Raw genomic sequence first — 27,104 nt, 5'->3', positions numbered from 1 at the left:
TGAACTTACGAAAATACAGGGGAAGTGTTTTTACATAAACTTACGAATATATAGGAGAATTGTACTTTTATATGCATAGGAAAAGTGTATGTTTATATGAACTAACAAATATATAGAAGTGTTCTTTTATGTGAACTCGTGAATATATAGAAGTATATTTTTCTATGAACTATTGAATATATATATGAGAAGTGTACTTTTATATGAACTAGCAAATGTATATCAGAAGTGTACTTTTATATGAATGAATATATACTGTAGAAGTTATTTTATATGACCTAGCGAATATATAGAAGTGTAATTTTATATGAACTTGCGAATATATAGGCCAAGCCTGGTGTTGGCTTCGTGGTTTGGTTGGCTGGCTTGGGATCCTAGGGTCCTGAGTTTGATCCCCGTTTTTCCAATTAATTAACACCAGGGGGTTGACTCAGCCTGTCATTCTTCCGAGGTCGGTGAAATGAGTACCAGTGGACTGGTCCTGGTGTATGCCCCGGTTAGACTAGGTGTACCATATCCCTGTGTGTCATAAGAGGCAACCAGGGTTGGCGTCAGGAAGGGCATCTGGCCATAAAACATTGCTTCAAGAAGGGAACCATGATTGCATGGAGCCCGCAAAAAGCTAACCCCTGCTCAGCAGGGAAAAATGGCTGTAAAAAGGCAGTTTTTTTTTGGGGGGGGGGGTTTGCGACTATATAGGAAACATGTAATTTTATATGAACTTGCGAATATATAGGAAGCATCTACTTTTATATGAACTTGTGAATATATAGGAAACATGTAATTTTATATGAACTTGTGAATATATAGGAAACATGTAATTTTATATGAACTTGCGAATATATAGGAAACATGTAATTTTATATGAACTTGCAAATATATAGGAAATATGTAATTTTATATGAACTTGCGAATATATAGGAAATATGTAATTTTATATGAACTTGCGAATATATAGGAAACGTGTAATTTTATATGAACTTGCAAATATAAAGAGGAACTGCACTTTTATATGAACTAACGAATATACAGGAGAAGTGTGTTTTTACATAAACTAACGAATATATAGGAGAATTGTACTTTTATATGCATAGGAAAAGTGTATTTTTATATGAACTAACAAATATATAGAAGTGTTCTTTTATGTGAACTCACGAATATATAGAAGTATATTTTTATATGAACTATTGAATATATATGAGAAGTGTACTTTTATATGAACTAGCAAATGTATATAAGAAGTGTACTTTTATATGAATGAATATATACTGTAGAAGTAATTTTATATGACCTAGCAAATATATAGAAGTGTAATTTTATATGAACTTGCGAATATATAGGCCAAGCCTGGTGTTGGCTTAGTGGTTTGTGTAGCTGGCTTGGGATCCTAGTGTCCTAAGTGTGAGCCCCGTTTTCCAATTAATTAACACCAGGTGGTTGACTCAACCTGTCATTTTTCCGAGGTCGGCGAAATGAGTACCAGTGGACTGACTGGTCCTGGTGTATTTCCTGGTTAGAATAGGTGTACCATATCCCTGTGTGTCATAAGAGGCGACCAGGGTTGGCGTCAGGAAGGGCATCCGGCCATAAAACATTGCTTCAAGAAGGGAACCATGATTGCATGGAGCCCGCAAAAAGCTAATCCCTGCTCAGCAGGGAAAAATGGCTGTAAAAAGGCAGTTTTTTGGGGGGTTTTTTGCGAATATATAGGAAACATGTAATTTTATATGAACTCGTGAAGACCCTTCGATTTCCTGATGTGTTGAATAAAAAGACAACATGTTGCATTTGACACATATTGCATATCTGTCTATCTCAATGAGAATGTAAAATGAAGTGATGCGAAAAAAAGGAGCCATTGTAACACATAGTTGTAGTTGCTGTCGTAGTAGCCGTTGTTGTTTGTGTGCTCCTACCATGGAATTTTATGTTTTTTTCTATTGTTTCAAGAAGTACAGACTATATCTAATTTTGTGTGCTCTTTCAATGTACATCACACTTTCTTCTAAATGGTTCTTGCTGTTGTCGAATAATAAAAATGGTACCGTAGGAACTGCTGGATTAATTTCTAAGTCCTGCTAAAAGACATTTTTATAATGAAACAGATAATGTTTCACAACTTTGAAATTTTCATTCCAAGAAAATCGATTATTAATTAGCTTTCCAACAGAACCATTTTCATTAACATACGACAGCAGGAATCCTTTAGAATAAAGCATGATACGCACACACTGACACTGCTCCTTTTAGAAACTAGATCGGCATTTGTAGAGCGCATAGTCTTACCTCACATGTTCATTCTGAACAAAAATACGATCGTTAACTGAACATGCTACTATTATGGCCCACTGCTATATTATGGCCCATATACTTGTATCATCCATGCACCCTATTATGTCACATAGTTTCTTCACATGGGTTATGATATCACAGGTTAAATTCTTCACACGCATCAGGTCGTAAATCAGATACATGAAGTTTCGGATTTTTCAGATAAGGATTTCATTTCAACCAATTATGGCTAGAATACCAGTTCACCAATGACATCATCATTATCACCCTATATATCCCATGGAGAGTTAATGACATGCCAAGTTTCAATTTTTTTCGTTGAGCGGTTTCGGAGAAAATGTTCAATTTTTTTCCCTTTAATCCCATTTGGTTGCCATACCATTTGACCAATGATATCAGAGTTTTCAATAAAATATTCTCCATGGAGTCCCTCCTATGTTAAAAGTTTTACATCCATCGAACAAGCGGTTGCAAAGAAAAAAATTGAAAGCAAAAATAGAGATGTGGACACACACACACACACACACACACACACACACACACACACACACACACACACACACACACACACACACACACACACACACACACACACACACACACACACACACACACACACACACACACACACACACAGGGGTGTTGCAATAGTCTCGCATCCCCTTCGGGGAGAGACTAACTAATAATACCTGTTCCCTCTGGGAGTGAAATATAGTGTCAATAACCACTCCCTCTGGCAGATGTCAGTATTTAAACCACTTGCACTATTCTCCATGTACAAATGAAAATCGCAAGTTGTCATTCTCGCCAGAGTGGCAGTGAGATTATCTTGTGTCCATAACCTGACCCTAGGTACCCCAAGCACGTATGTAAAATTTGGTGGAGATTGGCCCATCCATTTTCGATTCGATAATTATCAGATGTACAGAGAATTGCCTTATTTTACATACAGTAGTAAGATAGAAGATTATAGAAGAATGTTTGTACACAAACAAATCAAGACACAGTACATAGGAATTTTTGTATGAACTCGAAAATATATAGGAAACGTGTGGGCTACTTTTATATAAACGAGCGAATATATAGGAAATGTAGTTTTATATGAACTCGTGAAGACCCTTCGATTTCCTGACAGTTTTAATAAAAAGACAACATGTTGCATTTGACACATATTGCATATCTGTCTATCTCAATGAGAATGTAAAATGAAGTAAAGCAAAAAAAGGAACTTTTATAACACATAGTTGTAGTTGCTGTCGTAGTCGTCGTGGTTGTTGTTTGTGTGCTCCTTCCGTGGAATTTTACAGCTTTTTTTCTATTGCTTCAAGAAGTATTAACAATATGAAATCATGGATTCTACAATCATGAGATACATGCGAATATGAGTTGCAGGTCACAACCCACAGAGATGTAAATCAATATCAATGTGATCTGAGGGTCCCGTGTTTGATTTTGTAAACTTCCATTGTGGGTATACTGCTCATCTGAAAACGATATCTAAAGCATTAAACTCATTCTTTTGTTCACTGATTTCTTCCTTCCTTGGAAAAGGCCTCCATCCTCTTTATTGCCATGCTACTTGTATCCAGCTTTGCAAAATCTCATTGCATCCCATATTATTTTGTGATTAGTTTCATCCTCCTGACTTATATCCAACATTATTTGTTTTGTTTTCCCTTTCTCAGCTTGTTCATTATCATGGCTTCCATAAAATGGCATCCTTTTTTTTGAATGAAGCCATTTTATTGTAAAACTATTGAGTACACCATTTAGTAGTTACATGCGAAATAAGTTTTATTTTGGTCGCTTTACCAAACCATTGCCTTTCAGGTTAAAGAGTTGCCAGTTGTATCCTCACTTTTATATTATTGAGCCACCCCATATGATAAATACACAAAAGTATTCTCATATAATTATTTTAATGTGTATTAAAATCCTTTATTTCACAGGGTTTTTGAATTGTAATGGAACGTGTTTATTGCAGGTGGTTTGAAGGATTCAACTGGACAGGCCTTCGTGCGCTCACTTTACCTGCTCCAATTATTCCCACGGTAATGAATAAAGTTTGCATCGATGTATAAATTTTCATTTGTACATGAAAGGCCTGATTGCTGAGTGAAGTAGGGGGATGTTGCAACAGGCTCTGTATTTTTTTATGTTGAAAGCGACAGGCACGGACTGAATAGTCCTCAAAAGCCAAGCCTTAAATAAAAGAACTGCATAAATAGAAAAGTAAGAAAAGAGAGAATAATCTAACAGTTTTTGAGAAAGAAAAAAATCTGCTTTTTGAAAGGGGAAGGTCATAACTGTTTGGGAAAACATGAGAGGGCAAAGAGTTCCAGAATTTGGCCAATAGAGGGGAAGAAACAAACATTGTAACGGCCCATCCTTGAATTGCCAATGGCCACACAATGATCATGTGATATAGTGGCTTGTCGAGTGTTCCTTGGTCTCGCTAATGGTGGAGGTACACAAGCAGCAAGTTCTTGCGAGTAGAAACCAAAGTAATATCTGTAGAAAAGAGAAAGAGCCTACTATGCGACGTAATTTGAGTGGGTCAAGTTTTGAGGTCACATTGGTGGAGTTGACAAGTCGAATAACTTTTGATTCAATTCTGTCCAATAAGTATGTGGAGCTGGAACCTCCCCAGATGTGAGAGCAGTACTCCATACAAGGACGAATCAAACCTTTATATAGTTGGAGCAACTGTTCAGAGGAAATGAATCTTCGACATCTGAACAGGACTCCTAATTTCAACGAGGCAGACTTAGCTATTTGCGTAATGTGTGGATTCCAGGATAAATTTGATGTTAGAGTGATACCCAGTAAATTTATTGTATCACATGGTGTAATTGTGGAGCTTTCAAAGGAGATTGGAGAGTTTAGAGGAGTTTTAGATAGAGAGATGGGAAGAAAGTTTTTGAGGCATTAAATTTAACTTGATGACATTTGCCCCACTGGGAGATCTTCTCCAAATCCGCATTTAAGGAGGTGACTGTGATAAAACGAGATGTAGATCGAGTGAGGGAAGACGGGGCAGATGGGAAAGACATGGAGGAACATAATGTTGAGTCATCAGCATATGAGTGCATTTGGTTATTTGTGGAAGAAAGAAGGTCGTTGATAAAAAGAAGGAAGAGTGTTGGAGATAGAACGAAACCCTGAGGTACACCGCTGTTGATAGGGAAGGGGGTCGATGTTGAACCATCAACAGTTACAGAGATAGTGCGGTTGGAGATAAAGCTCAATATGAGGGAGCAGAGTGAAGGAGGAAAGCCAAAAGAGGGAAGCTTGGATATCAGACCCTGATGCCAAACTCTGTCAAAGGCTTTTGAGATATCAAGGCCTACAATCTGTCTGTCATGTAATCTCCTTCTATAAAGTTGTACAGAAATTCACCCAACTTGGTAGTTATGATCACCACATGGCAAGAATGTGCAAGAGCAGTATCATTTTGGCCCCATCCCCTTGGGTGGGGTCAAAAAGTCAAATACTGAAAAATGTGATTACAGGCACATTTTAAACATTTTTTTAATGAAACTTGTTTACTGCAATCAACAATGGAGGATGCATGAAATATGTAACGATATTTTGGATTTGACCCCTGGGTTCATGCCTCAGGGAGTGGGGACTTGGGGGGGGGGGTCACAGGAGTAAAAATGGGGAAAAAAAAACTTTGAACTTAAAATTTCATTTTGGGTTGTTCCTGGTTGAACCTTTTGCCATCTTTCAACTTTGCTTTAGGTGAGAAACGTGGGAATTTGTGATGGCATGCCATCAACTTCGCTCTAGTTGGAGATAAAACTGTAAATTTCATTATTTGGGTGGCATTTTGATTGAATGAGTTTCTCCTTGCACAGTAAGATTGTCAAAACATTTTTTTTCCTTTTAATTTTATTTATTTGGATGATGTCATCGGTTGATGGAGCTTTGTCTTCCACATGTTTTTGACATGAAAAACCAATTGCTTCGATTCCACATGAATAATAAGATATTTGACTTAGAGGAAGATAATATTGTGGTTTATGTAAACACATTTTATCCTCATCCTCTTACCAAGTTATTATCTGTTGTCATTTGATATTGATTTTGTACTTGGCTAAGGTAATTTATTCCCAGGCCAAAGTGGTGCATTGCTTTCCGTTATGTCACCTCTTCCGCCTGTAGAAGCTAGCATTCCTCAGGGCAGTGTTCCAGCATTATAATATTTTCTTATCAACACAAATGATCTTTCCATCTCCTTGGATTACCTAGTCACTTTCCTGGCTCCATTTTGTGCTGCAAAGTTACTCAACCTTGAAACAGGCTGCAGTCGAAGCTTTGCCCGATGACTTCCAGAAAATGGGACTTTGGTCTAACCCTCAGGTAGCACTTCAACCCAGACAAGATTCAGGTCCTCAGTATCACCCAAGGAGGATCATATGTCACCTGCCAACAAAATGAGTAGGGTCAAAAAAGTCATTTTGAATACGTCTACATCCCCCAAATCTGCAGAAATCAAGCAATATGATAACACGTGAGGTTCGAGTTACAGCCATTTATGTTGGGAGTTGTAAAAATTATCAAACAGAGGAATTGAGTTTTAAGAGGCAATAAGTTGTAAAAAGCTCCATTGTTACCTTAATCTAGACTATTGTTGGCAGGCCAAATTATGTTCATACTGGCAACCAATAAACACAAGAGAAATCAGGTATTTCATCATTTTTACACCTATCACTGTTACTTTCAATGTCAGATGGTGAGGATTCAATAATCGGTAATCAACCCACACCATTCCTTTTGAATGACAAGGAGAACCACCACCACGATCACAATAAAACTCAGATGCAGCATACCCAAACAAAAGGCCAAATTAGGTGTCAGCCAGCTACTCAGGGTGGAAAGGCCTGGTCCCAAGATCGGCTCCTCATCCAAAGCAAGCTCTCAAGTGCCATGAGTGGGACGCCTTCAACGTCAAAGAAGCAGTGCTGAATTTGTTGGACATCTCTCTCCTAATGTACTCCTGCCTTGTCCAGAAGATTGCAAGAGCAAAAGTGAGTAAAGGTGACAGCCGGCACAAGATTGCAAAGCAAGAGCAAGTTCCAGAGACGACTGATGACTAATAAGTTCCTGATATGTGCTCCTTTTGTGATCTCCAATTAAGCACAACCTCTCATGTCCCAAGGACCAATCACAAACATTGCCACACAGACCCTCCTTCTCCAGTCGTTTCATTTCTACATAGATGCATCCACTCCCAGGGGTTTGTGGAACCAGACAGCCATCATTGATCATATCAATCGCGAATGGAGACGGGGGGGGGGGGGGTGACGTTGGTGGGGAGGGGAGAGCAAGAGAGCAAGATACTGGGTTGGAGAGAGCCTTCTTGTATTTAATACACTATTTCGTTAATAATGCTGCACAAGAAGAAATAAAGAAATTACAGAATGTAGAAGACTAGTACTCATATTTTACTTACAGTGGTGTTGATGAGAAGCATTTGCATATAAGTATGCACCAATAAATACAAAGTTCCTGTCGAGGTAGATATAAAAATTTATGTCTTTAGATATCATGTGAATCGTATCTTTGTTCCCCATTTGTGTAGATACTTAGTCCAACTGACACTTCAAACTTCGATTCCTTCCCAGAAGATACAACACCTCCCCCTCCCGATGATGACTCGGGATGGGAGCAAGACTTCTGACTATCACATACACCTGATTATCTGGAATATTCTCAGTGGTGACATCTGTGCTCAATTTCAGGAGATTACCAAATTCAATACAATACAGTATTGTATTAAATCATGCCTCATGGTTCAGTGATATTCAATTAGGCCAAAGAATGCCATTTGCTTACTTTAAAAAAGTGACTTTTATTTGTACTTTCAATGCCATTCCAGGTTTCTGTTCAATAAAAACACTTCTGTTTATCTTGTACTTGTATGTTGTGTTTGAAAAATGAGTGGAAATAAATTTGATGTTGGCTCAGGTGATTTCCACCTTTAGTTAAATGCTTTCACTTAAGACCACATTTGTTCCAGACTCTGTGGTTGAGAAGGCCAAAGCCGCTGCTGCTTTACGTACATGTCTGAAATGGAGGAGTGCGTCATCGGATATAGTGATACCAAGGTAGTACAGCTGTCAGCTTGATACCACCAATTTGTGAGGTTGATGTTGGCAGTGGAGGTCACATAATGGCACTTGATACAGGACAATTGTCTTTTTGGGGTCGATTAATTGGCCAAACTGCTGCAGCCATGAAGAATTGATTACACATCTGGAAACTGTACTCTGTATGTATGAACAAAGCATAGTCATGGACCTGCTTCTGGATTAGTGCCTCCAATATCAGGCTACTCTCTTGAAGTGAGTGAAGATTGAGGAGTCTGCCAAAGAAATGAAATCAAACATAGATTCTGTAGGTGGTCCTTCACATTGCTTACTTGACAGTTGTATGAAACAAGATGTTGGCTATCAAGACTGGAGCCTGCCACTAAATGACAGCTTTCAGCATAAAGTTGCGTGCTGAGCAGATAAATTTGTCTGCAATCCAGTTTATAAAGCAGTATCCACAATGCAAGTCTGTTCACAGTGTCAAAGGCCTTGGTGAGGTTGAAGAACACAGCATAATAAATGAGCACTTGACTGGGGTGATGCAAGGAAAATGCAACTGATTGTTCTGGGATTTTTGGAAGAATTTTTTTTTATACTGGTGCTAAGGCTCATGGATCAATAGACAAAATATGTCAAAGGGAAGACAATGAGACGATAGCAAATGGATGCACCACAACACAAGGATAATCATAGAAAGGTGAGAACTGAGTCCCAGTGTGTGTAGTAAAGCTCTGTCGTGGAGAAGGGAGAGACAGACCATGAAGTATGTGTGGGCAGAAGACTCGAAATCCTGCAGGGAAGAACCACAGGCAACAAACTCAAGAAACCTCCATGGTGAGTGTCGAGTTCAGAATTGTGAAAGGTAACAGGGAAAGGATTTCTGGCAGTGGCCTGGAGAGGCAGGGGTTTGGGGGAGAGGGAAGAGGTCGGAAGGCAGGAAAATGAAACCAGAATAGAGAAAGTAAAACTGCAGGGCCATCAATCTGGGTATGGTGAGCGAGAAGCACATCCTGAGACCCATCTTCCTGAAGTGAGATTCCACTGATAACAAGGGTCTGAGATTCCAGTGCGGGGAGGGGTAAGATGAGAAGCAGCAGCATCAGTCCAGAGTGAGGTGACATACTCAATGAAAATTTGAATGAAGGCTTTGCACACCAGAAATCCTTTCCTCGTTACCTCCACCTCTGGTTAGGGGGTTGCTTCACATACACTTCTGATCGGTAGTTCCTCCTTCAAGTTAAAAGCTAAGTATACCGGATCAGATTTGTCATGTCTTTCTGTTACATTTACCTTTGTTCTGCCACCGAAACTGAACGGAGGTTATGTTTTCACCCCCTCTCTGTCTGTCTGTTTGTGAGCAGGATGTCGACAAACGTTATGGACGGACTTGGAGGAAACCTGGTGGACATGTTGGGTGTGTGACACGGATTAATTGATTTGATTTTGGTGAATATCCGGATCCGAGATTAATAAAAAAAATTCTAAGTGATTCTTCACCATTGAGAGATGCGGGGCCAAAAACGATACATAGCGTGATGTTTCAAACCGTTGTCGATTGATTATGACAAAACTAGTTGGATGAGTTGGGTGGGTGATAAGAACAAGCCAATTCGATTTTGGTTCAGGTCCAGATGCAGATCCGGCCTATCAGTGGGATAGAAAATGTAAACTGTTCAGTCTGGCAGAGATATGCGCTCTACCGAGTGTCATTCTAGTTTTGTCCCTGTGTTGCCATTTGTATTTTCATCCAGTTTACAGTGCTAAATTGTACCTCATGTTGTATTGTTGAATCCGGGTCACTGTGGCTCAGGCCTGGTCCTCGGATAGCTGGTATGTAAATTATGTCTGCTCTGACGCTGTGTGCCTCGTTTCACTTCTTTTCTCCCAAGTGTTGTCCTTTCACCCTTCTCAATTTGCCTGTATTTCCTGTACTTCATTCTTCATCCCTTCCTTTTCTCAATATCTCCAAAATGAATCTTCATTGAATGAAATTATCCTTTCTTAAAAGCTTTCAAATACATTTTAAAATGCTTCACCTTCTTTATTTCTCCATCAGGAGCACTTAAAGTGTTCTTCATCGGGCTACATTACTCTTCTTCTTCAGAAGAATTGTTTTCCAAACCTCTCACTCATAAATGCTTGGTCCACAAACCCTCTTCCTTACCAACAGTACCACTTTCCTCCATGCCTTCAACAAAAACTCTTTCCACCCACCCCATTGATATATGTCTCCATATATCCAGATTGGGAATCTCAACAAGTCCAGTTTGTAGAGGCTGTCTGCTCATGAAAATAAATTCCCCTTCACATTTTTAACGGTCTGCATGTCAGTCAGTACCCTCGCCCACATTTGCATGCCCATTGCCCACATCCTTCCATGTGTGCCCTCTTCTTTCTACATCACCCCCACCTCAAACCTTCCCCCTCTCCAACCCAATACAAACCCTCCAAGCTCCTCCCCCACCACACGCACTCTCAGCTACACCTCCACCCCCCCCCCGACCAACCCCTCTCCTAAGTAATTGCCACACACTTGCACCCTGCCAACAACACCTCATCCCATGTCCCAAATTGTGTGAACCTCAAACATCCGAGGCATTCTCTGCATCATGACAGAACTCTCAATCTCGGCTGCTGCTAATAAACCAAAATCCTTCCTCCCAAAGAACATTGCTGATCCCTTAATGTCTCGTCTTGGCTGTTGTCTCCTCCGATTTGATAGGCCTGAACCCATCCTGGTGCTCGTATTGCACTTTACATAAATGACTCCATTTCTCACTGTCCATTTACCTGTGACTGCGACATCCCCTCCACACCCACCTCTTGTTTTTCTGTGTGTTGTATCGTCCTCCAAACAGTGACGACTCCATTTACATTGATTCTTTCTCCGACAACATGGACCAACTTTTAACTAATCATCCCAACTCTCTTTTCCTCACATGTAGTGATTTCAATTGTTACCATGCAACTTGATTGTGTGTTGGTACCTCTCTCACCAGCCATGGCACTTCTGCAAAGGACTTCTGTGACTCCATGGGACCGACTCAATCTGTGAACTTTCCAATCCAGATTTCTCTCAATGGCAAATCTTCCCTTCTTGACTTTGTGATGACCAACTTCCATTCAAATGTCTCTTGTTCATCTGATAATGTACTTGTGAGAGTCAACATCTCTCTGACTCTTCTTAGAGAACATGCCTCAGTGCCGGCGAGTCTGAAATTTCACTCAAGCAAACTGGGAGAGACTCAAAGCAGCCATCTCACTTCATGACTGGTCTCCTTAAATCTACTGCCCCTGATATTAACTCTGCCTGGAGTGGTGCTGGGGAAGGTGGGGGGGGCACTTCCAAATCTTGTGTCCCCCAACCCCTCACACTCTGTGTACCCACATCACCCTACCCAGTCATAACCGAACTGCTTCTGGACTGTCTTTTGCACCTATGAAGATAGAGAAGTTTCTGGCAACCCTTGAATAATTTTATTATTTATTTAAAAAATTTATACAGGATCTAATGCTCATAGTGAAAGACATACACACACAGCCATGAACTGAGCTTGGAGGAAGTGTCGTCACTTCCCTGGGCACTCTGGGTACCAGCAACAATGGCATCGCCTTTGCCCCTGCACTCAGCAGGGCATTTCCTAAAGGAGGAATTTCCTCCTCCCCATGGATGCCAACCTATGGGGATTGTCAATGCTCTATCCTATTAAATGCTGAAAGTCAAGTAAGGAAACAACACATACCATTTTTAAAGTCGGTGGTACGTCTTGGGTGGGGTTTGTACTGCCGACCTCCCAGAATCAGAGCTCGAACCATTACACCACCGAGTCAGGTAATCATTCTGCAACTTCTGCAACAGGACCGGACAGCAACATCTCGTGCGTGTCTAAAATCTGGCTCTGCTACTCTTGCACATCCTCTTTCTACCATTTTCGCCCCATCATCTTCCATCTGCTTGAAAATCAGCCAACATCACCACATAACTTAAACAAGGTGCAAAAACCAGTCACCTTAACTACAGACCCATCAACTTACTCCCAATCATCAACAAGCTCATGGAATCCATCATTGCAGTTGAAATAAAATCCTTCCTTTTCTCAAACTGCATAATCTCAGATCATCAATTCTGATTCGGAGTAGATCACTACATTGGACATACTGCTTCTACTCTCTTAAGAAAAGATGGACCCTCTCAATGTCAGACATTAAATCAAGGCCGTCTCTCGAGACATATCTCGAGCTTTCGATAGTCTGGCATCCCACCTTGCCCTCCACATACTCTGCCTATGCAATCCAAGGGCAACTCCATACATGGCTTCCTGACTTTCTCTGTTCTCGTAGCCAACAAGTAGCTCAACGGAATCCTTGCATCTCCTCTCCCCGTTAAGGCTGGAGTACCCCCAAGGCAGTGTTCTGGGCCCAGTCATATTCCTAAACTTTATCAACAACCTTACTGACTCCCTGGAAAAAACTCTATCTCATTGCTGATGACTCCAGTCTCCTCATCGTGGCATTTCTCATCCTTCAGACAGACAGGCAGCAGCATCTTCTCTCTTTTCAGACCTTGAAAGAATCATAAGCTGGTCAAACACTTGGCATATCTTTCAATCCTGGCAAATATATATCTCTATCTCTCTCTCAGGCCCATCTGGCAGATTCTCATCTACTTTCTTAACAATCCTCTTGAAGAAGTTCCCAATCACTCAAACTTTCAGGTCTCGCTATCAACCATGATCTTTCTTTGGAAAACCACATTTCTAAGTTAGCCGCCAAATACAGTCACCGACTGGGCATCCTCCATCGTGCAAAGTCCTTCCTTGGCACACATTTGAACTCCTACCCATCTCCAAGGCCTTTATCTGCAGCTTGATGGAGTACTGCTCTCCCCTCTGGGCTATCACCCCTGCCTCACACCTTGCTCAGCTTGACACTGGAAACCAAGGCTTTCAATATCATTGGAATCTCCCGCAATGAAGCCGAGTCTATGGACCTATCACGTCACCATCGCAGACTGGTCAGTGGTCTCTCTCTGTCTTCTACTGCCTCCTTTCTGGTCTTCCACCCTCTGCTATTTCCATGCCTTTTCCCCCCAGGTTTCTACAGGGGTCACATTGACCACTATCAACCCCCTTCTGGTAAAACTCCCAAAATCTAGAATCACTGCTCACCTTGAATTATTTGTTCCTTTTTTTGAAATCAACCTCCACATTCTCTTCTCATTCTTCCCTTCAGGTCTTCAAGACAGCTGTTCACCACCATCTCAGATCATCCCCCAGGCAAAACCATCACTTCTCCTCCCAAACGCTCCCTCCCTAACTCCCACCCAGAGACCACCTCCTCCAAAATTCCCAGTCTTTCCTTCCTGAGAATTTGCTTCTATAATCATCTTGTCCACTCCGTGTGTCTTCCCCACCACCCATTTTTTTTCGACCTCCATTATTTATCTCCCTCGATTTTTGTCCCTCAAACCTGCTGTTGGTGTGTTTGCTCCTCTCCTCTTTCTCTGCTGTTCCTTTTGTTCTGTTATGGCCTGATCCATTCCATGTTCTTGCTCCTCCACTTTGTATAATAATAAATAAAGGGAGTAAGGACTTCGTTCTGTGGAGAGTTTCAAGGTGAGTGCTGGCTTTGGCGGCCAACTTGAAGATATGATTTGCCCAAGAAAAAAATAATGGCTTGTCGTGAAACCCAGGAACTCCAGACACTGTACCTATCCCAGAGGCTTAATCATTTAAATAAATTTGGGGCATTTGCATACCTATCATTATGGAGGAGCAAAGAGAGAATATGAGTCTTTCATGGATTAAAAGACATGCATAGTAGATGACTATTTGATTATTTGCTCTGGATTAGGAGAGAGGGATGATAGTCCCAGAATGTTCCCTTAAAGAACACCAGCCTTTGGAGTACAGCCTGGGACAATTCCAACAAAGCAACCCGATGCTTGCGAGCACACTGGACACCTCAAAGCCAGTCTTGGAAGGAATACTGGATACCATTAGCTAACAACTTGGAAATCAGGGCAGGATGCCAGACATGAGGTGGCCATTGGAAAATGAGATGGAAAAGGGGAATAGAAACACGAAGAGAAAATACAGAAAATAGTTTTTCAATTGGAAGACCAAATACTGTGTAACGTATGTTGATTTCCGGTTGTGGTTGGTTGTGCTCCGTGATCGTGAATAAACGTCACGTCCGGTCTGGCCCAACATGGAGTCCTGAGTATCTTACATGGTGTCAGAAGAATCGGCAAATATCTCCGAACATCCACGCCATCTGACGCTGGTATTTGAAACATATAAACTATGGCATCCGTGAACTTTGAACACCCAACTATTGACTGGGATTTGACTTCGCTGTATCAGGAATTTGTTCGATTCCGAAACCACGTTGGATTCGTTTTTGACGGTCCGTTGGCTGGGCTGCCTGACAAACACAAGGCAGGGTGGCTTGGAACGTGGATCGGAGAACAAGGACGAGAGATATACAAGACCTTTGAGTGGATTGAAGGTGAGAAAAATGACCCCAACATAGTTTTGGACAAATTCGAATTGTATATCCGTCCGAGGAAAAACAAGCGCATCGCGAGACATCGACTGCTCAGGAGGAAACAAAGCCCCAGTGAATCGTTTGACAACTTTGTCAAGGACTTGCAGCTCCTTCTCATGGACTGTGAATATGTGCAGCCTGAAGATGTGCTCGTGGATGCCATCATACAAGGAGTTTATGAGGAGAAAGTTCAGGAACGCCTACTAGACAGAGGTGAAGAACTTACGCTGGCCAAAGCTCTTGAAGTGGGTCAGCAGTTTGAACTTTCAAGAACTCAGATTCGCATTGTCCGTGATGAGGATATGAGTGTGGCCGCTGTACGTTACAAACGAGCGAGGCCGAAACCACAATCTAACCCAGGACCATTACAGCCATCACGCAGGAGATATACCCCGAATATACAGCAGCGTAAGGACAGTTGCTATCGCTGTGGTAAGGATCCTGACCATTCATGGAATCATGGTGTATGTCCAGCAATTGGATCCACCTGCTCTTACTGCAAGAAGCCAAACCATTGGCTTGCAGTTTGCCGTCGACGCGCTGGCGTGCACTCGGTGGAAACTCAGTCGGGCGGTGCTCCTGCTGATACAAACGAGTATGCAGATGAAACTAATGGAAACATTCTGCGGATCAGCGCATTGTAGACAACGCTTTCATTCCCTTGTGACAAATGGAGACAGGCTCTCTTGGTATCAGGAAAGCAAGTGACCTTCAGGATTGATACCGGAGCTCGCTGCAACACAATGATACTATCTGATTACCAGCGTCTTGATCACACTGGTGAACTCCGTCAATCGACCAAGGTATTACTTACTCAAATAACAAGTTAAAACCCATCGCAGCCGTGGCTCTTCCTGTTCGGTATCGTGGCAAGTTAGTCACCACAACATTTGAAGTGGTTGCTCTCCAACAGGAAAACATAATTTCTGGAAATATTGCAGAAGCTCTGGGCCTGATCATCAGACTTGATTCCGTTGCAACGGAAGTGGATACCTGTGGTGTTCTTACTGAACTGAAGGAATATCCAGATCTCGTGTGAACCACAGGAACTCTGCCAGGCATGTACACAATTAAATTGCAATCTGGTGCAAAGGGAGTTGTACATGCTTCTCGGCGACAACCCGCTTCCCTCTTGCCGCGTATTAAAACCCGACTGGGGGAGATGGAATCGGACGGATACATTGCCAAAGTGAACAAACCTACGGAATGGGTCAGTTCAATGGTGGTATCTCTCAGAACGATAAACTGAGAATTTGTCTGGATGCATCCCATCTGAACGAGGTCATCAAGAGGGAGCACCATCCCATGCGTACTGTTGAGGAAGTCGTTGCAAATATACCTCATGCCAAGGTGTTCTCAGTGCTCGATGCAAAGTCAGGATTCCTACAAATCAAACTAGATGAGGAATCATCCTATCTGACATGTTTCAATCCACCTTTCGGTTGGTATAGGTGGCTTCGTCTTCCCTTTGGATTGAAATGTGCACCCGAAATTTTTCAGAGGATTATGGACCAAATGATTGAAGGCATAGATGGAGCAGTTGTGATCATGGATGACATTCTCATCGCTGGTCCAAATGTGGAAGTACATGATCGAATTCTGAAACAAGTCATCGATCGGGCAACAAACTACAATCTTAAGTTGAACCTGCAGAAATGTAAAATCCGTCAGTCGTCGGTACAGTATGTAGGACATATACTGTCTGAGGATGGACTATCTCCTGATCCTGTCAAAGTTGAGGCAGTTCGCAGTATGCCGGCTCCAACCGATAAGGAATCAGTGAGGTGCTTCGTCGGATTCATCACGTATTTGTCAAAATTCATCCCTCGGTTGAGTGAAGAGTTAGCTCCACTCCGGGAACTGCTGAAATCTGAGGTTGTTTATCAATGGCAACCGGCTCAAGCCAGAGCATTTGAGAGATTGAAGGAACTTTGCTGTCATCTGCCTGTTCTTGCGTACTTCGATGTCAACAAGCCAGTCGAGATTCACTGTAATGCTCGCCGAAGTGGACTTGGTGCAGTTCTTGTCCAGGAGGACCACCCCACTGCATACAGCTCCAGGGCTCTCACGGAGACTGAGACACGGTACACACAAATAGAGAAGGAGATGCTTTCCATAGTCCATGCCTGCAAAAAGTTTCATTGTTATATCTTTGGGAAAACAGTCACCATCTACAATGACCACAAACCTCTGGAAATAATTGCCAAGAAGCCTTTGCTGTCTGCTCCAATGAGACTACAGAGCATGATACGAAGATTGCAATGGTATGACATCAATATTTCGGTCCAGAAAAGGGGAAGATATGCAGCTTCCGGACACGCTTTCTCGAGCCTACCTGCCAGATACTGGTTCGGAAATAGACAACTTAGAGCACATTTCAATGTTGGGCTTTTTATCTGTCTCTGACGAGAGGTATGCTGATCTTCAAAGAGCAACTGAGTTAGAACTCAGTCAATGATTGTTGATGGATGGCCAGATGCCAGACAAGGTGTATCATTTGATCTTCGACCAAACTGGGATTCCCGGAGTGAACTTTCCGTTATGGATGGCATCCTATACAAAGGCATGCGAATCGTTGTACCACCTACTCTGAGACCACACATGCTGAACCTGATTCACGAATCGGATCTCAGAATAGTCAAGTGCAAACAACGAGCTAGGGAAGTTCTATACTGGCCCTCCATGAATGCGGACATTGAGCAAACTGTTCAGAACTGCTCCAAGTGTGCAAGCTATCAAAACTGCTTGCCTGCTGAGCCCCTGAAACCGACTCCTACACCGGATCTACCGTGGAGTAAAATTGGGACAGACCTGTTCCAATTTGATGGTAAGACATACCTGATAACGGTTGACTATTATTCCAAATTCATCGAAGTGGACGAAGTGAAGGATTTACGCTGCAGCACAACGCTTGAGCAACTGAAAGCACAGTTCAGTCGCCACGGTCTACCAGAGACTCTACGGCATGATAATGGGACAATGTACAACTCACAACTTTTGAAAAAGTTCTGCAAAGATCACGGAATCTGTGTTAGAACATCTAGTCCCAGGTATCCACGTTCAAATGGAGAAGTTGAAAGGGCTGTACAAACCATCAAACGACTCTGGAGAAAATGTTCGGACAAGCACCTGGCCTTGCTGGATTATCGCACAACGCCATTGGAAGGCATCCACCTTTCGTCTGCTCAACTACTGATGGAAAGACGTCCGAGGAATACCCTGCCCACTGCCCATAGTCTTCTAGTACCTATGGCTTATGACCGTGTTGCTGTGAAAAGACACTTCCACCTGGAGAAAGCTAAACAGAGGTTCTACAATGATCGTCACACACACAAAGATCTTCCACCATTACATCAAAATGACGAAGTTAGAATGGAACCTTCTCCGGGTTCCAAACGGTGGATACCAGCTGTGATTGTGAAGCAGCACCCGGAGCCACATTCGTACGTGGTTCGGTCCCGAGACATGGGTGATACTTATCGCCGTAATTGTCGACATTTACGTAAGAGCACCAGTGTAGCCAACGAGGGTGCTAACCTCTATCGGCCTTTCATTGAAGCTGATAATGCTACCTGTGAGGTCAGTGACGGCCCAAGCGGTTTGTCAAACCTGAAGCCTCCAGATACCGACGCTGCGCGTTCTGTCGAGCTGCCTGAGCCAGACAGGGCAGTCACCCCGCCGAGGCATACAGTCTCCCCTTGTGTAACTCGTGCTGGAAGTGGTCATATCAGTCGTCGACCAGATAAACTTGATTTGTGATGAATTTTAACTTTGCCTTTACCAAGTTTGGATCTTTGTCAGCACTGAGTTGGTTACTGGTTGATTTGTAGTTGGATTTAAGAGTTGAATTGGTCTTGACTCGGTTGGCTAGTAAGTTATCAAGTATATATTCATCTTGTTGAATCGCTTTGCGTTCCACACTAACTTGTATAACTTTGGTCACTGCTTTTGCCACCCTGAAGGGGGAGATGTAACGTATGTTGATTTCCGGTTGTGGTTGGTTGTGCTCCGTGATCGCAAATAAACGTCACTTCCGGTCTGGCCCAACATGGAGTCCTGAGTATCTTACATACTGCATTGGAGTCATCAGAAGGAACCCAAATCAGCAAAAAGCAAAGATGGAGTCATCAGGAGGAAGCTGCATAGGATTCGGGTTTCAGCCACTATTCCATTACCCTCAAACCCATATGCCTGGTGTTGGCTTAATGAATAATGGTTTGGGTGGTGGGCTTGGGATCTTAGGGTCCTGAGTTCAAATCCCGCTCAGCTGTTGAATTAATACCAGGTGGGGTTAACTCGGCCTGTCATCCTTCCGAGGTCGGCAAAATGAGTGCCAGCTTGCTGGTATCCTGTGTCGGAGTGGTGACCTGTCCAGGATTGTGCCCAATAGCCAAGGAGACTGCTTAAGCAGCACCAACGCTCTGCACAGAGTGTGGTCCCAATCTCCTCCTCCTCCTCAAACCCATCCAGGTGCAGCCAAGTGAGCCTTACAGAAAACTTTATGCAAGAATTCACTTCTCCTTAGGCAGATAAAGAAATAGTGAAATAAAGACAAAGCAAGACTTAGAATGAATAAAGCACAATGTGAAAAAATAGAAAGAAATGTGAAAGGAACAAAGAGCAAAGATGTTGGGAAGAAACCGAACTGATAGATTTCAGCAGTTACTCCCCAGGCTCAAATGCAGCAACTGGTACAAGCTACCAGAGGTCCATCAGCGGGGAAGCACAGTCCACACAGCATCAGGATATGGTACAAACATAATCAATGTGATCAGGACCAATCATGGTGGAGGAGTCAAGAGAAGCTGGGAATTTCTCCACCTTGGCAGGAGGGAAGTTTACTTGCTGTTAGGGTTGGGTCGACTGTCTGGAGATACAAGAGTGGTTCCAAAATAGAGGGATTCGGGGTTTTGCTCTTTTCTGATAAAGCAGAGTTAAGGCATTTAGCCTTAGCATGAGTGGTGGCCATTGGACATCATCTTCAGGAGTGAACGTGCAGATGAGGAATATGTTCCAAAGAGCCTTGGCCAACTGCCACAGAGTTTTATGGATGGTGAAAGATCTGTGTTTGGATCTCAGATGGGCCGATGCTGAATTATGTTATGTATGAGGGCAGACACAAAGGCAGATGTTGCTCATGGGGGGATTCCAGCAGTGTTGGTGATCTCCAAGCCTATTACTAGCTTTTACAGGTGAGTGTGAAAGGTGTGTAAATGTGAAAACGTTTCAATTCCTCTTTCTTTTTTTTGGTCTGATGGATAATAGTCTATTGCATAAGTCTTCATGCAACACACACCTGGGAAACAGCTTGGTAATGTACTTGACAATGAGCTGTGTAATTTGGGTTCAATTTGATAAACTGTCACTCTGGTGTTTCGCATTCAGGACATCAATGCATAGAGCAGGGGAGCGGTCCATTAATATCAGTTGCCAGTGGTTGTTAAAGATCCCGACATCCTGTCCAGTGTGTTTTACAGAGGGAAGGCAATTGTTGCTGGCATCCTGACCAAATTGCAAATTCCTGCCCTGTGCTGCAGTGGCACGGCTACGCCACACGAATAATGCAACCAGTGGGCTTAGTTTGTAATTAAATCCTGGTTCAATATTCATATGCAAATTAAATAGTTACACGTTATAACGCATCTCTGCAGGTCCATGTCCCAGTAATGAGTATCGTGACAGTCTGTGTCTTGTTGAAGAAAAATTTAATTTGCAAACAAAATACAGCAATCTTTAAAACATGGAACTACCTTTAAATTCCTGAATCTGTCAGGTAGTCTTGGCCATGTGACTTTGGCTCAAATGTGCATTTCACAAGTCAACCTACTCCAATGACAAATATTTTCAATGATTCATGGCAAACACACCTGTTAAAAAAAAAAATTTCCCCTACATTCAAATTTTGAAATTATTTTTAAATGGGTCACCTTCCGCACTTACGTTGATTTCTCAAGCTGTGGCAAAAGCAATCCTATACATTTGCTTTTGCCAAAGAATCACAAGGTTACTCTGTTATTTCTGGCCATCATCGAATACCCTAAATTGTGATGTTGGACGAACAATAATCAGGGAAAATTAAAAGTGGATAAGCAAACTTTATCGTGAACGATGAAACAGCCAAGGAACAATACAAACAGAAAGATGTTCCAATCCACCTTAGCATAAGATATCAAATGCATCACAAGTCGGTGACAATTTTTGACGTCAAAAGAGTGAAAAAAATAAGAACTTTATCCCTTGCAATATTTTTGTTGTGCCTTTGCAACTTGAGTTCAACAGAAGACTTCTGCTCACAAACCTCCACTTTAGGTGAAACCACCATGGTTTGCACTACGTACCTGTTCCAGAATTTGACTCGGTTTTTGTCGTGCCAGTATTGCCTTGAGGCAGTGAGAACCAGAATAAGCCACTGAATGCGTCTTGAAGGGCACGATGGCAGGCTAGGCTTGAGGCGTATCCTCCGCCAACCTCTTGAGGACTCGCTTCTCGGACCTGCTTCAGAAACCTGTCAACAAAGGGAGTGGGAGGTGTACAGCAAAATAAACAAATGAATAAAGTGAAGGAATGTTCAGGTGAAGAGTGAAATAAACAGGTTAATTTTTACCTCCACTACGGAAGGTGTATGGAGGTTATGTTTTCACCCGTTTGTCTGTCTGTGGCCATTGCTCTTTTCTGATATAAATGAGTCATCAGCAACTGTGTGTAAATGCTTTTACACCTTTATTTCTCTTTTTACTTTTATTTCTCTTTTCTTTTCTCTTTATTGCTTTTACACATTCAGAAATGTCTACCAAGATGCTTTGCATGGAGGGAAATAAATCATATGTGTGCTACCCATGAGATGGAAGTTAAGCTACATGTCCCATCTGCCAACATTATTGGTTGGCTAAAGATCCCACAGTGTAATTCATGAAGAGTAAGCATGCTATCCCCAGCACCCTCAACAAATTAATTCCTGCCTACTCAATTGAGTATCCTGAATCAGAATGGTGATGCATCTAGGATTGTAACCCAAGCCAAATAACTAATTCGGCAGAACTGACACTCTGTATAGTGCATGGTGGTGAAGAAGAATAAAGAAGAAGAAACAAGAAGAAAGAAAGAAAGAAGAAAAAAACGGACTCGAGGAACAATGCAGGCTCGATGGGACTGGATGTACAATGCAGGCGAGATGGGACTGGAGGGACAGCGCAGGCGAGATGGGACTGGAGAGACAGTGCAGGCGAGATGGGACTGGAGGTACAATGCAGGTGAGATAGGACTGGAGGTACAGCGCAGGATAGATGGGACTGGAGGTACAGCGCAGGATAGATGGGACTGGAGGTACAGCGCAGGATAGATGGGACTGGATGTACAGCGCAGGCGAGATGGGACTGGAGGTACAGCGCAGGATAGATGGGACTGGAGGTACAATGCAGGATAGATGGGACTGGAGGTACAATGCAGGCGAGATGGGACTGGAGGTACAATGCAGGCGAGATGGGACTGGATGTACAATACAGGCTAGACGGGACTGGATGTACAATACAGGCTAGACGGGACTGGATGTACAATACAGGCTAGATGGGACTGGATGTACAATACAGGCTAGACGGGACTGGATGTACAATACAGGCTAGACAGGACTGGATGTACAATACAGGCTAGACGGGACTGGATGTACAATACAGGCTAGACGGGACTGGATGTACAATACAGGCTAGACGGGACTGGATGTACAATACAGGCTAGACGGGACTGGATGTACAATACAGGCTAGATGGGACTGGATGTACAATACAGGCTAGACGGGACTGGAAGTACAATACAGGCTAGACGGGACTGGAAGTACAATACAGGCTAGACGGGACTGGATGTACAATACAGGCTAGACGGGACTGGATGTACAATACAGGCTAGACGGGACTGGATGTACAATACAGGCTAGATGGGACTGGATGTACAATACAGGCTAGATGGGACTGGATGTACAATACAGGCTAGACGGGACTGGATGTACAATACAGGCTAGATGGGACTGGATGTACAATACAGGCTAGACGGGACTGGATGTACAATACAGGCTAGATGGGACTGGATGTACAATACAGGCTAGATGGGACTGGATGTACAATACAGGCTAGACGGGACTGGATGTACAATACAGGCTAGATGGGACTGGATGTACAATACAGGCTAGACGGGACTGGATGTACAATACAGGCTAGACGGGACTGGATGTACAATACAGGCTAGATGGGACTGGATGTACAATACAGGCTAGACGGGACTGGATGTACAATACAGGCTAGACGGGACTGGATGTACAATACAGGCTAGATGGGACTGGATGTACAATACAGGCTAGACGGGACTGGATGTACAATACAGGCTAGACGGGACTGGATGTACAATACAGGCTAGATGGGACTGGATGTACAATACAGGCTAGACGGGACTGGATGTACAATACAGGCTAGATGGGACTGGATGTACAATACAGGCTAGACGGGACTGGATGTACAATACAGGCTAGACAGGACTGGATGTACAATACAGGCTAGACGGGACTGGATGTACAATACAGGCTAGACGGGACTGGATGTACAATACAGGCTAGACGGGACTGGATGTACAATACAGGCTAGATGGGACTGGATGTACAATACAGGCTAGATGGGACTGGATGTACAATACAGGCTAGATGGGACTGGATGTACAATACAGGCTAGACGGGACTGGATGTACAATACAGGCTAGATGGGACTGGATGTACAATACAGGCTAGACGGGACTGGATGTACAATACAGGCTAGACGGGACTAGATGTACAATACAGGCTAGATGGGACTGGATGTACAATACAGGCTAGACGGGACTAGATGTACAATACAGGCTAGATGGGACTGGATGTACAATACAGGCTAGACGGGACTGGAAGTACAATACAGGCTAGACGGGACTGGAAGTACAATACAGGCTAGACGGGACTGGATGTACAATACAGGCTAGACGGGACTGGATGTACAATACAGGCTAGACGGGACTGGATGTACAATACAGGCTAGACGGGACTGGATGTACAATACAGGCTAGATGGGACTGGATGTACAATACAGGCTAGACGGGACTGGATGTACAATACAGGCTAGATGGGACTGGATGTACAATACAGGCTAGACGGGACTGGATGTACAATACAGGCTAGATGGGACTGGATGTACAATACAGGCTAGATGGGACTGGATGTACAATACAGGCTAGACGGGACTGGATGTACAATACAGGCTAGATGGGACTGGATGTACAATACAGGCTAGACGGGACTGGATGTACAATACAGGCTAGACGGGACTGGATGTACAATACAGGCTAGATGGGACTGGATGTACAATACAGGCTAGACGGGACTGGATGTACAATACAGGCTAGACGGGACTGGATGTACAATACAGGCTAGATGGGACTGGATGTACAATACAGGCTAGACGGGACTGGATGTACAATACAGGCTAGACGGGACTGGATGTACAATACAGGCTAGATGGGACTGGATGTACAATACAGGCTAGACGGGACTGGATGTACAATACAGGCTAGATGGGACTGGATGTACAATACAGGCTAGATGGGACTGGATGTACAATACAGGCTAGACGGGACTGGATGTACAATACAGGCTAGATGGGACTGGATGTACAATACAGGCTAGATGGGACTGGATGTACAATACAGGCTAGACGGGACTGGATGTACAATACAGGCTAGATGGGACTGGATGTACAATACAGGCTAGACGGGACTGGATGTACAATACAGGCTAGACGGGACTGGATGTACAATACAGGCTAGATGGGACTGGATGTACAATACAGGCTAGAAGGGACTGGATGTACAATACAGGCTAGACGGGACTGGATGTACAATACAGGCTAGATGGGACTGGATGTACAATACAGGCTAGATGGGACTGGATGTACAATACAGGCTAGACGGGACTGGATGTACAATACAGGCTAGATGGGACTGGATGTACAATACAGGCTAGACGGGACTGGATGTACAATACAGGCTAGACGGGACTGGATGTACAATACAGGCTAGACGGGACTGGATGTACAATACAGGCTAGACGGGACTGGAAGTACAATACAGGCTAGACGGGACTGGAAGTACAATACAGGCTAGACGGGACTGGATGTACAATACAGGCTAGACGGGACTGGATGTACAATACAGGCTAGACGGGACTGGATGTACAATACAGGCTAGATGGGACTGGATGTACAATACAGGCTAGACGGGACTGGATGTACAATACAGGCTAGACGGGACTGGATGTACAATACAGGCTAGACGGGACTGGATGTACAATACAGGCTAGACGGGACTGGATGTACAATACAGGCTAGATGGGACTGGATGTACAATACAGGCTAGATGGGACTGGATGTACAATACAGGCTAGATGGGACTGGATGTACAATACAGGCTAGATGGGACTGGATGTACAATACAGGCTAGATGGGACTGGATGTACAATACAGGCTAGACGGGACTGGATGTACAATACAGGCTAGATGGGACTGGATGTACAATACAGGCTAGACGGGACTGGATGTACAATACAGGCTAGATGGGACTGGATGTACAATACAGGCTAGATGGGACTGGATGTACAATACAGGCTAGACGGGACTGGATGTACAATACAGGCTAGATGGGACTGGATGTACAATACAGGCTAGATGGGACTGGATGTACAATACAGGCTAGATGGGACTGGATGTACAATACAGGCTAGACGGGACTGGATGTACAATACAGGCTAGATGGGACTGGATGTACAATACAGGCTAGATGGAACTGGATGTACAATACAGGCTAGATGGAACTGGATGTACAATACAGGCTAGATGGGACTGGATGTACAATACAGGCTAGACGGGACTGGATGTACAATACAGGCTAGATGGGACTGGATGTACAATACAGGCTAGATGGGACTGGATGTACAATACAGGCTAGACGGGACTGGATGTACAATACAGGCTAGACGGGACTGGATGTACAATACAGGCTAGACGGGACTGGATGTACAATACAGGCTAGATGGGACTGGATGGAAATAAAGTGTTGCCCATTACATGATTTCCATTGTTACAAAAAGTGTTCCAGAAATAGAAAAAAATAGGACCGCGTGTCCTTAAAGGTCCCTTGACATGCCAAAGTACATAAATTTAATTTATATATGTCCTAAAGGAGTTTTTCATCGTGATTTCAGATCTGAAAATGTTTTTTTTTTCACAAAACTCATTCTGTAAAATGTCAAATTAAAAAAACAAACGTCTTCGGGAACGCCCCTAAAAATTCTCCTGAAAGGGGCATAACCAACATGACGTCACGCACAGTATGTCAAAGGCTACACGTAAATTACTCGGGTTGGTGGTCTACGTGATTGTATTGCCTTTCTGTGTGCTTCCACATTGGATTGGTCGACTCAATCGCTTCGTTCATTTCTGCTTTAAAAAAAAAATCGAACATTTGTTTTTGAATAATGGATGACATGGACTTTCACTTGTCTGGTAACGACAGTGAGTGTGAGAGAAATGGATTTTGGTTTGAATCACATGGAGAATTGTCGGATAACGTAGTCGTGGGAGGTGAAGTTCAGGCAGCTGGAAATGAAATACGGCCTTAGCAGTTCGAGCCCGAAGTAGGACAAGCAGAGGAAAATGGCGATGAAATTCCCGGAGTTCATGACGATCGGGAGGACATCGAAGGAAGACTTGGAAATAACAACTGGTTAGACTAAATCCTATTCGTAATTCAATAATGTAAATTCTACTTGCATACTGCTCGATATCAGAAATATTTTAGTGAGGTGACGTGACCAGCACAGTGCAGCGGACATGTTGCTCTGCGGCGAATGAATCACAAACAAGGCCGGCGCATGTCATCGGCTGTATCTCTCCGCGCATAAAACGAAGCAATCTCGCTGTTCGGATATGATGAAAACTTGTGTGCAGAACACGCCTTGTGACACAATTGTCGAGAGTAGTCCGATAAATCTGACGTTCTGCTGCATTTTTATTTATTTTATTCCTACTGTCGTCATGTAGCGCCAGTAGAAAACAATGAAGAAAAGGGAATAATAAAAGAAAGCTACAGCACGTCAGATTTATC

General features: G+C 43.1%; 3 protein-coding genes across 3 annotated transcripts in view; 2 read left to right on the top strand and 1 right to left on the bottom strand.

Annotated features, from left to right (window-relative positions):
* LOC147019819 (cGMP-dependent protein kinase 1-like) overlaps nucleotides 1-8,254 on the top strand; it is a 156,310-nt gene extending 148,056 nt beyond the window's left edge. Inside the window, exons 19-20 of the mRNA XM_085893767.1 lie at nucleotides 4,277-4,343; nucleotides 7,880-8,254. Coding sequence (XP_085749893.1) covers nucleotides 4,277-4,343; nucleotides 7,880-7,978 — 166 coding nt within the window. The 3' untranslated portion in view covers nucleotides 7,979-8,254. The remainder of the gene's footprint in view (nucleotides 1-4,276; nucleotides 4,344-7,879) is intronic.
* Nucleotides 3,412-27,104, bottom strand: part of MNAT1 (MNAT1 component of CDK activating kinase) — a 61,455-nt gene continuing 37,762 nt past the window's right edge. The window contains exons 8-10 of the mRNA XM_085894578.1: nucleotides 21,278-21,444; nucleotides 12,134-12,240; nucleotides 3,412-6,720 (exon numbers count right to left, since the gene is read on the bottom strand). Coding sequence (XP_085750704.1) covers nucleotides 12,227-12,240; nucleotides 21,278-21,444 — 181 coding nt within the window. The 3' untranslated portion in view covers nucleotides 3,412-6,720; nucleotides 12,134-12,226. The remainder of the gene's footprint in view (nucleotides 6,721-12,133; nucleotides 12,241-21,277; nucleotides 21,445-27,104) is intronic.
* On the top strand, nucleotides 14,672-15,583 carry LOC147019818 (uncharacterized). Its single transcript, XM_085896627.1, has one exon. It carries the CDS (start codon nucleotides 14,696-14,698, stop codon nucleotides 15,581-15,583), a length of 888 nt encoding a protein of 295 aa, XP_085752753.1. The 5' UTR covers nucleotides 14,672-14,695.

Source organism: Eptatretus burgeri, chromosome 9 (genome assembly GCF_056783735.1).
Source record: "Eptatretus burgeri isolate ZD-2024b chromosome 9, Ebu_testis_v1, whole genome shotgun sequence".
NCBI classification, from domain to species: Eukaryota; Metazoa; Chordata; class Myxini; order Myxiniformes; family Myxinidae; genus Eptatretus; species Eptatretus burgeri.
This window is presented reverse-complemented; position numbering and strand designations above follow the sequence as displayed.